Source organism: Lissotriton vulgaris, chromosome 9 (assembly GCF_964263255.1).
Source record: "Lissotriton vulgaris chromosome 9, aLisVul1.2, whole genome shotgun sequence".
NCBI lineage: Eukaryota > Metazoa > Chordata > Amphibia > Caudata > Salamandridae > Lissotriton > Lissotriton vulgaris.
Window position 1 is genome coordinate 895,361,808 of NC_141697.1, and position 16,892 is coordinate 895,378,699.

Here is a 16,892-nt window from a genome sequence, read left to right on the forward strand (position 1 = left end):
TATATATATATATATATATATGTATATATATATATATATATATATATATATATATATACTTTCCCTCTATGTTAGTAGGACTCCAGTGAGAATAATTCATCAAATATATTCACTGTTTGCAATGTTTGTGTGCAGGAGTTAGGGAGAGTAAATGTAACCCACTCCCACTCCAAATAAATACACTTTCATCCAGGGTAGAATAGGAAATCTGCCTAGCCCCTCCCCCATGCCCCAATCTGTACACTTTCCCCAAAGTGTGTAGTTAGAACAGTAAATCTAACTACTCCAAATATGTAAACTTTCTCCAATGTGATACATCTGGAGCAAGAATAATGCACTTGACCTCCCAAATATATACACTTTTGCCAATGTCATTAGGACGGGATTAGAATAAATATGATTATGCTGGTCTTGTACACAAGGACTAGACCTGGCAGTGTGGTGAAGACTATCTTATGTGAGGACTGATTTGGATGCAGTTAGTCCCTGCTTATATTAGCAGGTATAGGATTAAATGAGGCATTCATATGTGGCCCAGAGTAATTACCAATTCAAGTATTCCACCCATCACTTTTTGTGCTATCTAACTGTATCAACTGCTTCATCAAAAACCTCAGAGTTGAAGAAGTATGATAAAGTGTCTCCGATCTGTGTTTTCAAGTAGTTGAAACCTTCTCACATGAAAGCCTAGAAAGAAATGACATGTTAATTCCAATTTTGATGACCTAAGAATCACATCAAAGACAGAAGACACCCATTGCATTTTGGCCATTATATAAGGCAATTACTGCTAGAGGGCCCAAATGTTGTCTTTTTGGTGTATGTAAAAGCTCTAGTGGGAAAAGGTCTATTTTACCTTGAGCCATCTAAATCCTTGCACTCTGCACTGCTATGCTGCATTGCGTCTCTCGGAAAGGGTTGGAATACAGCACATTCCTAACTTTTCCCCCTTCCCTGGTGCACATTGGACCACCTAGTGCCAACGCAGGCACCTTTGCACCATGCTTGAAGGTTGCCTGCATTGCATGGAGGAATTTGTTTGTGCCAGAAGGGACACCTTCCTCTACAAAAACAATCCTGAGAGGCATTTTCCTCTTTCTATGTGTGCTGGAGAAAGCAGCACAAATAGAGAAAGTACGTAACAAGAGGAAATAAAGACATTTCTCCTCTTTACGCCTCTCCTAGGGAGGCGTATCTTTTTAGCACATTCCCAGGTTAAAAAGTTGTTGTAAATCAGGGAACGCATCAAAAACCATGGGAGTTGCATGGGAACACACACGCCAAACTCATGGGAAGCCTACCCAGGGCAGAGTAGCGAAATGCAGCGATGTGCACTGTGTTGCAGTACTTAACATTTTTAGAGCCACTCAAAGCCACGCAGGTTTTCCATGGATTCAGAAATCTGATTTAAGGTTTGCGTCTCTCTTGCACCATGTTGCGTGGTGCTAGAGCGATTCAAACAGGGTCATAAACACGGCCCTAAAAACACAGTTATATTTGCATTGATCTGCTGTATAAGGTACTGCATTATCAAGCCACAGGTGGACATAAAATAGTAAATATACACTCAGTCGCGGTCAATGATCGGTCCTCGTGTATAATGGGTATGTCATGTTGTGTGCGTAAGGGTGTGTATCTTTACCTATGTCTGAATAGTACCCAATTTGTGCGTGCATGACTGTAATAAAATTAGTGTTTTTGTCTGACTGTTTACGTTTATACATATATGTCTATTTTTTTAAAAGTGTGTGTGGTTTGTTGTGGTTTAGGTGCAGGCATGTATACTGTGTCAAAAAAAGACTCAATTTTTAACCTTTTCACCCTACCCCAGGATGGCTCCGGAAGTAGCTGCTGTGGAGATGAAGGGAGGGTACAATGAACTGTGCGACATTTGGTCAGTTGGTATCACAGCCATAGAACTCGCAGAACTGCAGCCACCATTGTTTGACCTGCACCCTCTCAGGTAATTTTTCTTGTTTGCCACTTCTTCTGCCTGGTTGTCTTTTTATCGTCTTTTTTCTCTGTCTTTGGGCACTCTAATGTATTTGGCGGTCCAACCAGTGACCTAAGGGGTTTAGGTAAATTGAAATTCGATAGATATAGTACAACACTTGTTTTTTTTCCAATGCAAAATGATGGCTGGGAATATATACTTTAGGCATGCCATGTCAGAAGCTTTAAGAGGTAAAAAAAAAATGTTGAGGCACTTTTTGGCTTCCCATCTACATTTCAGCTCGTGATTATGAAAACAAGTACGCTGGGAAAATTGAAAACACTAGAAAACTTGCATGTGTTTGTATAAAATGGTGGCAAGCCATTAACACTCTATGAACATTCAGTTTATAATGGTCCTAGGCCCAAAACTTTTGTGAGACACTTTTTGCCTTCCCATCTAAGCTGCAGCTTGTAATTAAGAAAACAAGTACGCTGGGAAAATTGAAAACACAGTGGGCCCGATTCACAGAACTCACTTAAAACAAAATCCTAAACTTACTACTTTTGGTATTCACAGAAGTTAGGATTTTGTCTTAAGTTTGTCTTAAGACAGACTTAAGACAGACTTAAGTTAAGATTTTGTCCTAAGTCTGTCTTAAGTCTGTCTTAAGACAAATTTAAGACAAAATCCTAACTTCTGTGAATACAAAAAGTAGTAAGTTTAGGATTTTGTCTTAAGTGAGTTCTGTGAATCGGGCCCAATATTTGGTGCCACTTAGTGGTGCTCTGCATTACCTGTCTCATGAAGGAAAACGTTTTGTTAACTATTATGTACATGTATATATAACAGGAATGCAGCGCCCCCAAAGAGTGCGGGCAAGGGGCAAAGAGTCCTTTTTGCCCTCCCCACGTGGCGAACCTGGGCACATTTTTTTCCTTTACCTCCTACACTGGTGTTTAAATCTGTGTCCACTTATGGATGCTTGCCTCTGTTCTTAGGCCCTAGGTTTTATGTAGTTAGTGTGTTCATGCACTCCTCTGTGTTTTTCTATGTATGTTAGAATTAAGGGCAGGGAGCAAGTATTCACCAAATGGCAAACACACAGAACGTATATGATACCTGCTTAAAAACTCGGGGCAAGATTTATCAAGGACTTGTGTTGCAGAGGCAACACAAGTCCTTAACCAAACTGTTGTGGCTGCAATCAGGAGTATTTGGGCTCAACTGGAGAAAAAAGTGAAGCGGGCTCAGTCAAAAGTTGGTGGCTCCACGTGCTGTGCCTCGTGCTTCGTTACCAGCACGCGAGGGTGTGTGCAAGCATTGTAACTTGCCTTCGCTCTATGTGACAATGCTCTATGTGTCAATCTGCTTCCATTCCTGGATGTCCCAGCATGGCAACCAGAGGCACATCTCACATGGCGGATCATGGTGATTCTCAAACCAGTTAACTGAAGTTGGCATCACCAGGTAAATTTATACAGCCAATCGCGGTGATCAGCACACTATTTCACTCATTAACTATTTCTGGCACCTATTTTTCACAGTCTGTGGATTGCGGTGATCCGTATACCATTTAATTCATTATTGTGCCATTTTATCAGCAACTACTATTTATTCCGCCTATATTCAGTCTCTAGATTACGGTGATCTGCACTCAATTTAGCTAATTAAATATTGTGGCACATCTGCAGCTACTTCAAACGTGGCACAAGGGAACATTCTATGTAAACAAGCAAGTGCTGTGTTGTTATCATAAAGACTGTTTGAATTTGGCCATACATGATTTTTTGGGGTTGTAATGCTATTAATTGGTAATTGAAATATAGTGATAGTATGTCTACAACTGAAGCCCCCCAGTTGCAAGTTCAGCTTCGCACTTAAGCTCTCCCAAGGAATTTCTACCATCTCCTGGTGAGCATGCCATACAATGGAATGAGTGGAAAGAGTACTTCCTTAACTACATAGCCAATTTAAAAGACTGCAGTGGAACTTTTTTTCCGAGAGGAAAAAATTATTTAAATGTACTGTCTAAGTCGTGAAGGTTTTCAAACATATAACCAACTATAAAATTGAGAAGGTAGCTCTGGGGAATTAAATGTGTTTAACTTGGCGCTGTTGGACTTAGATTAGCATTCTTCCCCACAGTTTGTGTAGCTGTAATGAGGCATGTTTTTTTTCCAGAGGAGATAAGAAAAGCATGAATCTATTGAGGATTATGAACCCTCTTCTAAAAAAACTTGCGATTACGTGTAGGTTTGGGAACCTGCATGATGAGTTGGTGAGGGATGTACGTTGTTTCGATGCGTGGTATTACCACGCGTACCGTTACAACGCGTATTTTGCAACGCAAGTCGTTACCACGACTTGGGCTGTAGGGGTGATGACTTAGGAATAGTTTAATTTACTATTCCAACACCAGCCTACGTACAGTAGGGAAGGTGTTGGAATAGTAAATCTACTATTCCTTGTCCTTTTGCGTTCTAAAATACGCGTTGTAACGGTACTGCGGGGTAACATCCGTGTCGTAAAGGATGTTCCCCGTTGGTGAGGGGTCAAATTGTCATGTTTTTTTAAAAAAAATTTTTTTTATTTTCAATGGCAGAGGCATACAAAATACAAGGATGAGAAAAAGCATTTTAGACAATGACAATCATTCGCATAATTGCTAATACATTAATAACAAAACTAAGTAAGAAATAAATGAAAAGGAAGAGAAGATAAACCGATAAGACATATAAAACATAAAGTATCTCTTTTTACAGATGTGGTCGTTATTGAATTAAATCCAATTATCAATAGGAGACCATAGTTTCCTAGCAAATATCTTCTTTCTCTGTCCTTTCAATTTGTACACTGCTTTATCCATTCTATAAACATTTAACAGCTTTGCCAACCATTGCTCAAATGATGGTGGATCAACGTCTAGCCATCTTGAGGTAATACAGAAACGGTAAATGGACATTCCAATAAAAAGAAAATGTTCTTGATCAGCAGATAAGCTCTCGGATGGAAAATATAAGCCAAAAATAATCACAGATGGACATAATTTGATATTAGTATTAAGCAAATTAGTCAAAAACTTTTCTATCCTATTTATATATACAATTAGTTTAGAACAGCTAAAAAACATATGACATGAGTCTGCTGCTAAAGTTCCGCAACGACTACAATTGATGCCTTTCGTAGCTTTCCATTTAGCCAGTTTTGCAGGTGTATAGTAAAGATCTAAAGACGCCATGTAATGTTGACTTTTGAGAGAGCTGTTAATTAATGTTTTATTGCTAATCTCGAACGCCCTTGCCAGATCTATCCCTTCTATACACAGTTTCCTTTCCCATTTCTGGGCTTGTTGATCGAGGTCATCATGCAACCTGTTAACCATTAGTTGATAGATTGTACCAATGCGACTATCCCTCCTACCGCTCTCCAAAACATCATTAGTCTCCATTGCGTCACTGTATAAGAGATTTTTTTTTCTCCAGAAAACTACGAATTTGTAAATATTTAAAAAATTTGTTTCTGGAGAGGCCAAATATATCTTGAAGTTCGGAAAAGGACATTAGAACCCCATTTTGGTACAGTTGCCCAATTGAATGAATCTGTCCCAGACGGAGTCGATGCGTGGGGATATCTTGAGAAATACCAGATAATGAAATATTGCAACAGATAGGTGTATAAAAATTATATTTTGAGGTTATCCGTAAAGCTTTATTAATTTGTCTCCAAACCAAAAAAGCAGAGAGAAGAACCTTAAATTTAGTTTTTTTGTAATAACTCGGCTCCATAAATATCAATAAGCATTGGCGCACATGAGCACCCATAAGCATTTCAAAAATGGATGGTGCCATAAAGGTTTCAATTGTCATGAACGCAAAAAACAAATCCATTCAGGATAGGCTGTGGGTTGAAGGGGAATCTAGCTCTAAGAACATAATAGCAATTGTGAAAAAGGATGAACTATCTGAAAGATGTGCAAAGGTTACCCTAGTGCACGACAAAAAAGATGGGGGTGACACAGTTAATAAAATAACGGATGGTAGAAATAAAAACACATGAAATCCAGGACAGCACAACTCGAAGAAGGACAAGGACAAATGGAAAAACGATTGTTCTGCTCTTACAATGAACATTAATTATGCATGCTAAGGTTGTGGTTGCAGTGCACATTCTGCTAGATTCGATAAGTGGCCAGCGAAATCAGCCAAATGCATGGAGTGTGGTTTAGTGCAACATTTCGCAAGAGTGTGCAAGCATAAAGAGAAAAAGAAATACAATAGTAAAGTAGCATGTGTGAAGGAGAGTTATGCGGAAGATTGTACATCAGATGGGAATGTGAATGATGCTAATTCCAAATTGGATTACAAAAAGACGGTGGTTCTGATAATTTCAGGTGATTGGGATAACAAACCCCTTTGTTGGGTCTCATTTGATAGTATATCGCTACAAGTGGCTGATGATTCTGGATCAAAGTACACAATTATTGTTGAAAGTTTGAGCAGAAATATTTTATTGCAGTAATTGGAGACCATTTGGAACAGTCAGATGTTAATTCTGAAAGCTATACAGGAGAGAAAATTGGTATAGTTGGCCTGAGGCAGTTGGTGCTCATATTCAAAAACAGACAGGCTCTGTGCAAATTGTACAACTCCATCCATGCTGGGATGGAAAGATTAAATATATATATATAAATAATTTTAGATCCAAACAGTCCTGAACAAGTACTAGTGGCTTGTGAGGGAGAAGACAGCAGAAAGTGATTTTTGGAAGAATTCCCATCAGTGTTCAGTGGGAAAATTGGTAAATTGAGGGGTTTTGCGTATCAAATCAGGCTAAAGCATGATGCTATCAAAAAATTCATAAGGCACACAATATGTAATTCGTTGTCAGGGAAGAGGTGAAATTGGAATTGGATAAACTAATAGAAGCCTGCGTTGCTGAACCAGTGGATGCGCCTGAATGGATTTCTTCATTGGTAGTAGCCAGACGTGCAAACGGCAAGATATGTTTGTCAGTTGATTTAAGGGCGCTTAATGGCAACATGATTGTGGACCAATTTCCTTTGTCACAGATTGATGAAATGTTGTCCCTAACCAAAGAAGCAAAATGGTTCTCAACATTGGATGTTTCCGTCACAAATCACTAGGTAAACTTGGACCCTGGGACTAAACACCTTACTGTGTTTTGCATGCTGTTTGGCTACTACCAATTTCAACGCATGCTGTTTGGCCTTGCCGCAGTTTCCAAAGGCTCAGGATGCAATTGTTCGGAAGGTAACATTTTTCCAAGGTGATATTTTGATCATGGGAAAAACCAGACAGCGCCATGATGAAATCCTGAGAAAGGCGTTGAACATCCTCGGAAAAAAAGGGTTAACTGCTGAAATGAGCAAGTGCAAATTTTCTGAGAGGAAAGGTTCGTGTCTTGGGCATGAAATTAGAGACAAAGGAATCAAACCCAAGGAGAAACTGGTGTAAGCCATCAATACAGTGCTGTCACCTAAAAAACAGGGAAAAGCTTTGCTCATTTGTAGGTTTGGCAGAGTTTTATTCTAAGTTTGTTTATACATTTTCTGAGAAGGTGCATGAGATTCGCGCTTTGTTAACCCTTTCGCTGCTGATGACGAGCTCAGCTCGTCATCACCCACGGGTGTCGTGTGCTGATGACGAGCTGAGCTCGTCATGAATAAATGGCATCAGTGATTTTCCAGCACAGGGCAAAAATCCCCGCAGCAGCCATGTGGTTAAAGAACAAAAGCAGATATGAGTGGTCAGTTCAATGTTAAAAAATCCTTCTTAAAGATTAAGTCCCTTATTTATGAAGGGCTTACGCTGCCATTGCGCCACTTTTCTGTGACGCAGCGGTGGCGTAATCAATGCATCACACTGCACCCTTTTTACAAAGTGATGCAGCTAGGCAGATTGTTCACTTTGTAAAGTCCTGTCTACATTATACCTGCATCAGGTATAATGTATGCAGTGTGGACGTTCCCCTGTAAAAAGGCACATAGAAGTGGCGCAGTGAAATCTTTGAGATTTCACTGCACCACTTCTACAACTTCAAAACAGCTGTAAGGAATGGCTCGCTCATGCGAAATGACACATTGCTGGAGTTGCATCTGTTTTCTGACACAAACTTTGGTCACCTCGGGTGCTAGTAGGAAAGGTTTGGGGGGTGTGCTTACCCAGAAATGCAATCATGGTGGTGAAGTTCTTATAGCTTTTGCATCTCAATCCCTATCACCCACAGACGAGAAGTACTCTGTAATAGAAAGAGAAACTTTAGCATGTGTATGGGCGCTGGAGCATTATCACAAATTCTTGTGGGGAAGGAAATTTATTGTAAGATCAGAGTATAAGCTTTTGAGAAAGCTGTTAACTACTGAAGGCTTATCCAGAGTTTCAGCATGGATTGCAAGATTAATTATCTATGTGCCTACAGGATTTTCTTTATGAGGTTTAGTATGTTGTTGCTGTCTCTCGGGGAGGTAGATGATAGTCTTGCAATGATGTGTATGTTGCAGGAATCTTTACAAACAATGAAACCAAAGGTATGCAAAAGGAGGACTATATGAAGGCATATGATGAGGACGATATTTGAAAGTTTTTTAATAAAAAATTGTGAATTTTGGAGACACTCTGCAAAGGCAGAGCTCATTAGTCAGATGAAGGTATATTGGGAAGTCAGAGATGAGCTGGGAGTGGAAGACATGTTTGTAGTGGAAAAATTAATGTAATACCGCCATGTAAAATGAGAAGCAAAATTGTGTCACTAAGTCATTAGAAGTATGGAGTCATAACACATACCAAAAGGAATATTAAAGCATTATATTGGCGGCCTAAAATAGATGCTGAAACTGAGAGATTCGTGAGATTTGCATGGCGTAGGAGAGAACTGACAAATATCAGAAAATGCTCAATCCCTCTTTATGTTCGCTAGGATGTCCTAGTCTACCATGAGGGGATGTTGCACTGGGAATCATAGGACCTGTTATGGTGAATGATAGTTTGTATAAATATATTTTAGTGTTGATGGATAGGCTTTCTGAATGGCTTGAAGTAGATGTTGAAAAAGTGGACACCAGGGCTGTAATCAAGATGTTGGAGGATATATTTTTGAGATAGGGTTTTACGACATCCTTGCTCACATACAATAGTGTTCAGTTCAAGTCTGAGAAAATTAAAAATTTCCTGGAGTTTGTTGGTATTATCTATACATTTGCAGCAGGCTATCATCCATTGCGTAATAGGGTTGTGGAGAGAGTGAATAGAGGTAATAAGGGTATATTGCAGCCAGCTAGTCAAGGAAAGAAAGATTGGGAAATTGAGTTAAGGAAGATGGTATGGACATATAGGCTGACTGTTCATGATACTGTAGGAGAAAGTCAGTTTGGAATAATGAGAGGTCATGTACCAGATTCTAAGGAAAATCTTGTTTGGATGAAAAGGTGGAATAAAGTAACATGGGCTGCGGAAGAGTTAAAAAGGTGTATTTTAGTGGCCCAGGAGAATAATCAGGTATATATCAATACCAAGCATGGTGTACATAATGTAGAATTGGTGGCTGGTCAATGGGTGAAGTCTGTCTGCTAAGAAAGTTGCTAAGGGGAAAAGCAAATTCTGCAGTCCCAAGCAAATTGTGAAGGTGATGAACAATACGGTGGAGTTGGATGATGGCAGTATCTATCATATGAGTCACTTAGCAATGGGCAGGTGCAATGAAAATGAAAATGGTATGGGAAAAGGTGATCACAGTGGAAGGGAGTAGAGAGATAAATATTGGTGGATACATTTTGAATCAGAGATTGCAAAAGAATAAGTTGCATATCAGGATAAGCAAGAAGAGAGTGACAGTCTTGTGAAAGGAGAGAAGGGTTAGAGTGAGCTGCAGAATGAGTTGAGTAGTCTTGAAAATGATACTGTGAACAATGACAATCAGAGTGGTCATATAGAGAATATGAGGACAAGTACATTTCGCAGAAATATTTAAAAAAACTAGAATTTTAGAGGTTTATGTTTATGTTTGTGGCATATGGTATATCATTTATCCTTAATGTTTAGGGCACTTTTATTATAGGGTATCTATCTATGTATAGCATATTGTTGTAATTTTTCCTTGTCTACTGTGTTATAATGGACTGTAGTTTTGGTTATTAAATGGAACGGATGGGTAGTATTGGTATTGTCATAGTGTAATTATGAATGCAGAATTTAGAATTAGAATGGGTGGTATGTTCTAGGCATTATGTAGGTGTATTGAATGTTGTGGTCAGATGATGCTATGTCTTACTTATGCTTATACCGGTTCACCATGCAGTATGAGGTTGTTTAAATAAAGAAGAATTTGCACAGCTTACCTGTGTCCCTGATTACTATAGGGCCTTAACTCTCCAGTGCTACACAGAGGTAACTGTCTCTTCTAGCATACATCTAACCTGGTAAACTCCTTGTTATTCCTCAGTATGAATATTATAGTTTGTTATAGTGATATTGCACAAAGTATATATGTGCAGGATGTTTATGATTCATCAATGATATCATTTGTCAATTTTATTCACCCATATTTGTCATGTTCGAGTTAAATTTGGCAACGGTGTCATTATACTTCTCATGTTAACATTTTGTAACAGACTAAGCCACTACATAATCCAAGGATAGTCTTGTATTCATCTGCATGACTTTATGCTCAATTGCACAGACTATTCTTGTAATACCTGAGTTTGACTTTTTATTGTTCCTTTCTCTGAGTGTGCCCTTTTCTTTGCAGACAGACCTGTGCCCCTTTGCTCATATTTGCAACCAGTTTGTCTCTGCTGCATACTTCTATGTGTATGTGCCTCTGCATGTCTGCACTTTCATGTTGACACTGCCTGTTTCTCTTTGCTTCCATCCAGTGTAACCATGTGTTCCCCCTTTCTATACCTATCTGTAAATTTGTGCCACTCTGTCTGATTCTTGGCATAGAACACTATGCACCTCTTGCTGAATGCAGCCACTTTATCCCAGTAAATCTGACCCCACACAGTTATCAACAATCAGATGGAATTCAGGGTTATTTAGGATTAGAAACCGAGGGGCACATTTACTATTAATTCATGCAACACAGCACAGCAGGGGAACTTGCTGCACTGCGTTGCATGAAAAGAAGAGGACAAAAATGCCCCTATTTACAAAGATATGGAGCAATTTTGCTCTCACCTTGCACTAGTGCACAGTTTACGGCCTAGCACCAATGCAGGCATCATTGCATCATTTACAGGCAGGATTGTTTTTTTGCAGAAAGGGATACTGTCATAGAGTCATATTCCTCTTTCTATGAGTGCTGCACAATGCAGCACACATGAAAAGAAGAACTAACCAGGAGAAATGAGTAATTACCGGGGGAATCGGTAATATGGTACCCCAGGCTTCTGGTAATTTCTCATTCTCTAAGAGTTTCACGAAGGGATTCGGCTATCTAATTATCCTTCACCTCATTCATTAATGCTAATAATAGATTTAGGAAATCCAATATGTTGTGATGCAGATTCGTTGCTTCACTCACAATACTAATATAGTTCTCGGTTATTTGGATTTCTTGGCTGCTTCGGAGGGCTGTAGACACTGAAGGCTCAGCTTCTAAGGTATGTGGGCAGATTTTCTTACATTTCACACAGTGCAGCAAGGAAAGTTGCTTGCTGCCCTGCGTTGTACTCCCATCAGCGCCTGGCAGGGTGGGAACCGCCTAACACTACCTCTGTACATTAAGTGTCTTCACGCTGAAGTACCATCCAGGGTCATCGGGGAGTTATACAATCATGACCATAATTTAACTATCTTATTGACTTTGCATTTGGCAAGGGGAGATCTTTTTTTGTGCTTTTGGAGAAACCTTGTCAGGTATTACTTATTAGAGCAGATGTTTAAGTGGTCACAGATAGAGAGAGCTCTACTGCTGAGCCTCATCCCTGCCAAATAGCCATCTTCTCAAGTTCTTTTACAACCTAATACATTGTTACGTAATACAGATAAGTACTTTGAACCTAATTTTAATACTTATGGGTTACATTGGTTGTGTGACTTTAGAGTTCATCTTCGTGGCTGCTGTGGTGGAATCTAGAGCTTCTGTCAGGGGGAAAGGACGTAAGAGTATGTGTCTGCATCAAACAATTGCCATGCTCTCACTGAAAGGGTTGTATGAGAAAGTGACAAGACTGGGTGATTAATATGTAAATACTGAAAAAGAAGAAAACATGATCTAAATTCAAAAAATTAAAACTCTGCATGCTTTGTTTAATCTCTCCTCTCCCTTCTCCAGGGTTCTTTTCCTGATGTCCAAGAGTGGCTACCAGCCTCCGAAGCTGAAAGATAAATCTAAGTGGTGAGTCTGATGTGTCATGGGCCATGGGACAGAGAGGAGATTTCTGCTAAAGAGACAATGACATCCATCTTCTCTGGGTGACACTGGAGATACTAGTGAAGTCAGTTTCAGTGCCTACAAAGGCAAATAAACACCTTCCAAATCAGTTCTACATCCCTGCAAAAGCTGTGTCTAATCCTAGTTTCCTGTAATACGATGGTTCATTCAATGCTTTCTTTTCTTCTCTGCTTTGGAACCTGTCCATCGTTTTATGTAGCTTCCAACAGTAAGGAGTTCAGTGAGCCTTAGCTCCCCAAGTTGGTAGGCAGACAAATGCATGAAAACGAGTAATTACAGATCCTAAAAGTGGATGCACATTTTATGAAAGAGGCCAGTTGCAGATATGTTGTGGCTCTGGAAACATACATCAAACTTGCCACCCGGAAACACCACCAGCTGATCCGCGCCGCCAAGAAAACAGCATTCAAGGACCGGTTGGACAACAACGCACACAACTGCAAGGAACTCTTCAACATCGTGAAAGAGCTTTCCAACCCCAGCGCAGGAAACAACGACATCACCCCATCGCAAGACCTCTGCAACTCCCTCGCTTCATACTTCCACAACAAGATCGCGGACATACACAACAGCTTCAACAACCAACCAACGCACACCATGACCGAACAACCACCCCCCACCGCCACCCTCCACGCCTGGACCCCGATCAGCACCGAAGACACCATCCGCACGATGAACTCCGTCCACTCCGGATCACCGACCGACCCCTGCCCTCACCACGTCTTCAACAAGGCCGACGCTGTCATCGCACCCCACCTGCGAGACATCATCAACACATCCTTCGACACCACCATCTTCCCTGAGAGCTGGAAACACGCCGAACTCAGCGCTCTACTCAAGAAACCAACAGCGGACCCCACCGACCTCAAGAATTACCGCCCCATCTCGCTCCTCCCGTTTCCAGCCAAAGTCATCGAGAAGACCGTCAACAAGCAGATGGCCGCCTTCCTCGAGACGAACGGATCCCTCGACCCCTCACAGTCCGGCTTCCGAGCCAACCACAGCACCGAGACCGCCCTCATCGCCGCCACCGATGACATCCGAGCCCTGATGGACAATGGAGAAACAGCGGCCCTCATCCTCCTAGACCTCTCCGCGGCATTCGACACGGTCTGCCACCGCACCCTAGTACGGCGCCTCAGCAACATCGGAATCCAGGACAAGGCGCTGGAATGGATCATCTCCTTCCTCGACGGAAGAACACAGAGAGTCCGCCTACCACCGTACAAGTCAGAGGCCTCCGAAGTCATCTGCGGCGTCCCCCAAGGATCATCTCTGAGCCCCACCCTCTTCAACGTCTACATGAGCCCCCTCGCGGCCATCGTACGCAAACACAACCTCAGCATAATCTCCTACGCCGACGATACCCAGCTGATCCTCTCCCTGACCAACGACCCCGCCGCCGCCAGAGCCAACCTGCACGAAGGGATGAAAGAGGTAGCCGAGTGGATGACGACCAGCCGCCTGAAACTGAACTCGGACAAGACGGAGGTCCTCATCCTGGGCTCCTCACCCTCCGCCTGGGACGACTCCTGGTGGCCTCCCGCCCTGGGCACCGCACCCAAACCGACAGACCATGCACGCAACCTGGGCTTCATCCTGGACTCCTCCCTCTCCATGACCAGGCAAGTCAACAACGTCTCCTCGGCGTGCTTCAACATCCTACGCATGCTACGGAAGATCTTCTGGTGGATCCCCACCGAGACCAGGAAGACCGTCACCCAGGCCCTCGTCACCAGCCGACTGGACTACGGCAACGCCCTCTACGCCGGTACCACCGCCAAGCTCCAGAAGAGACTCCAGCGGATCCAGAACGCCTCAGCCAGACTCATCCTCGACATCCCACGAACCAGCCACATCTCCGGACATCTGAGAGACCTTCACTGGCTCCCCGTCAACAAAAGAATCACCTTCCGCCTCCTCACCCACGCACACAAAGCCCTACACGACCAAGGCCCGAGCTACCTCAACAGCCGAGTCAACTTCTACGCTCCCAAACGCCACCTCCGATCAGCCAACCACGCCCTCGCCGCCGTCCCCCGCATCCGAAGAGCGACTACAGGAGGAAGGTCCTTCTCCTACCTGGCCGCCAAGACCTGGAACTCCCTCCCGACCGACCTGCGCCTGACCCAAGACCACCTCTCCTTCAGGAAGAAGCTAAAGACCTGGCTGTTCGAGCAGTAGCGGCACCCCCCCCCCCCCCAGCGCCTTGAGACCCTACGGGTATGTAGCGCGCTTTATAAGTGTCAATGATTGATTGATTGATCCTAAAATAGTAGACAGTTTTTAATTTGGAAAATGCAGAGGCACTGCCCAATGCCAATTTCCTGATTTCCAAGGCGGCATAGTCTTAATTCCATTTTATGCCTTTTTCTTTCAACACCCTGATCTTCCAGTATCTTTACCTAATGCTTTAGGATTCTTTTGCATTCTGGCTTTCTCCCTCTGTCACTGTTTTCTCTATCTTCTTATCCATTGTTTTTACCTCTTCTGTCTGTCTCTCTTGTGCTCTAGGTCAAAGTCTGATAAATCTGTAGTTTGCAGGGCAGTTGCGGTCTCCATTTTTAAAAATTGGTACAATATGGGACTCAGACCATGTAGAAGGTCCCCTACGCTCTGGCATGATCTAAAAACTAGGGTTAAGAGGGGGCTCCAAAGCTCCACCTTCACCTTAAACAAATCAATAGGGACCCCATCAGGCCCTGGTGCTTTACCTCCCATGCTTGAACTTCTAGCCAGGGTGACCTCTTCCAGATAAAAATTAAGGCAGACCAATCATTTACCAAAGTGGAGGATGAAGTCTCCACCGACGTTGCCGATATAGTGCTGTTACCATCACACTTTGCAGTGTAGTGTAGTTCCTATATCCCTAATAGGCTCTGCGCATTGGAATAATATACACTATAGATTTGACAGGGGACTGAGGTCAGTATGTCTCTATCGAGTACATTAAACTTAATTGTGTGTGCCAGCTAACTCAGAGGTCACTAGAAACTTTCTTGAATGAACAAGAAGGGATTAGACTCTAACAACCGCATAAACATGACAACTTTGACAAGAATCCTGTGCACACGTTAAGTGAGGTGTATACATGTATCATGCTTAATCAAAAGAACACAATAGGTAGTAAATTAAACAAAGTGGACACAATAGAAAGTCTTTTTGTTCTTCAAAGGATTGTATTTGACCTTCCTTTGTCGAAAGGTAACTTCAAAAGCAAATGATCAGCCGACACGTGTTTCGTCAAGCGGGCAAGGAGCCCGTGACACTTCAGGGCTGTAAGCACAAATGGGGTAATGGTCAATATAGCCGGTGATATTTCCGACCTGGCGTCTGGGGTCTGGGTTGAAAGAATCAGCGATAGTGAGTCACTGTGGACTCAGAGACGGGCGGGTACATCCGTCTCAAACCAGCTAATGCCTGGGATATGGCAGCGGAGAGACGGGTCCTGTCTTCCTAAGGGGCGCCCCTTCCGGAAGCTTGTTTCCTTTCCAGTAAAAGAATTGGCTTGGTAGTTTGGTCTGCCCTGTTCCCATGATGCACTGGGCCAGGGACAGACTAATTTGCATGTAGCCAGGTTCTGAGCTGAGAGGGAAACACCCGTTACAACGCAACTTTTACAACGCACTACCATTACATCGCAACTTTTACAACGCAGGATCCATTACAATGCATGCCTTTACAACGCATGTCATTACATAGCAGATGCTATTACAACGCATGCCATTACAACGTAAGTATAGGTAAGTATATAATTTTATTTTATATTTTATTTTACATTAATTAATTAATTTAATTAATATTAAAAATAAAGATATTAATTTATGTATTTAAATAAAATAAATTAAATATATTAATTTAAGTAATTTAAAAAAATAAGTATGAGTATAGGAGTATATCTTTTGGGGTACTGAGGTATATGTTTTGGGGTGTTTGGGTATTTTTAGTGTTTTAGAGCTGGGTTTGGTTTTTGGGGTACAGGGGTATTTTTAGGTTTTAGGGCTGGGTTTGGTTTTTGGGGTACAGGGGTATTTTTAGGTTTTAGGGCTGGGTTTTGGTTTTTGGGGTACAGGGGTATTTTTAGGTTTTAGGGCTGGGTTTGGTTTTTGGGGTACAGGGGTATTTTTAGGTTTTAGGGCTGGGTTTGGTTTTTGGGGTACAGGGGTATTTTTAGGTTTTAGGGCTGGGTTTAGTTTTTGGGGTACAGGGGTATTTTTTGGTTTTAGGGCTGGGTTTGGTTTTTGGGGTACAGGGGTATTTTTAGGTTTTAGGGCTGGGTTTGGGTTTTGGGGTACAGGGGTATTTTTAGGTTTTAGGGCTGGGTTTGGTTTTTGGGGTACAGTGGTATTTTTAGGTTTTAGGGCTGGGTTTGGTTTTTGGGGTACAGGGGTATTTTTAGGTTTTAGGGCTGGGTTTTGGTTTTTGGGGTACAGGGGTATTTTTAGGTTTTAGGGCTGGGTTTTGGTTTTTGGGGTACAGGGGTATTTTTAGTGTTCACTTTTTTTAAAAACACGACTTTAAAAAAATTAAATTAATTAAATTA

General features: G+C 41.9%; 1 protein-coding gene across 2 annotated transcripts in view; it reads left to right on the forward strand.

Annotated features, from left to right (window-relative positions):
* Positions 1-16,892, forward strand: part of LOC147692459 (mitogen-activated protein kinase kinase kinase kinase 5-like) — a 742,536-nt gene that overhangs the window by 389,168 nt on the left and 336,476 nt on the right. For both annotated transcript variants that reach the window (XM_086938659.1, XM_086938658.1), the window contains exons 9-10: positions 1,832-1,963; positions 12,230-12,292. In XM_086938659.1, coding sequence (XP_086794785.1) covers positions 1,832-1,963; positions 12,230-12,292 — 195 coding nt within the window. The remainder of the gene's footprint in view (positions 1-1,831; positions 1,964-12,229; positions 12,293-16,892) is intronic.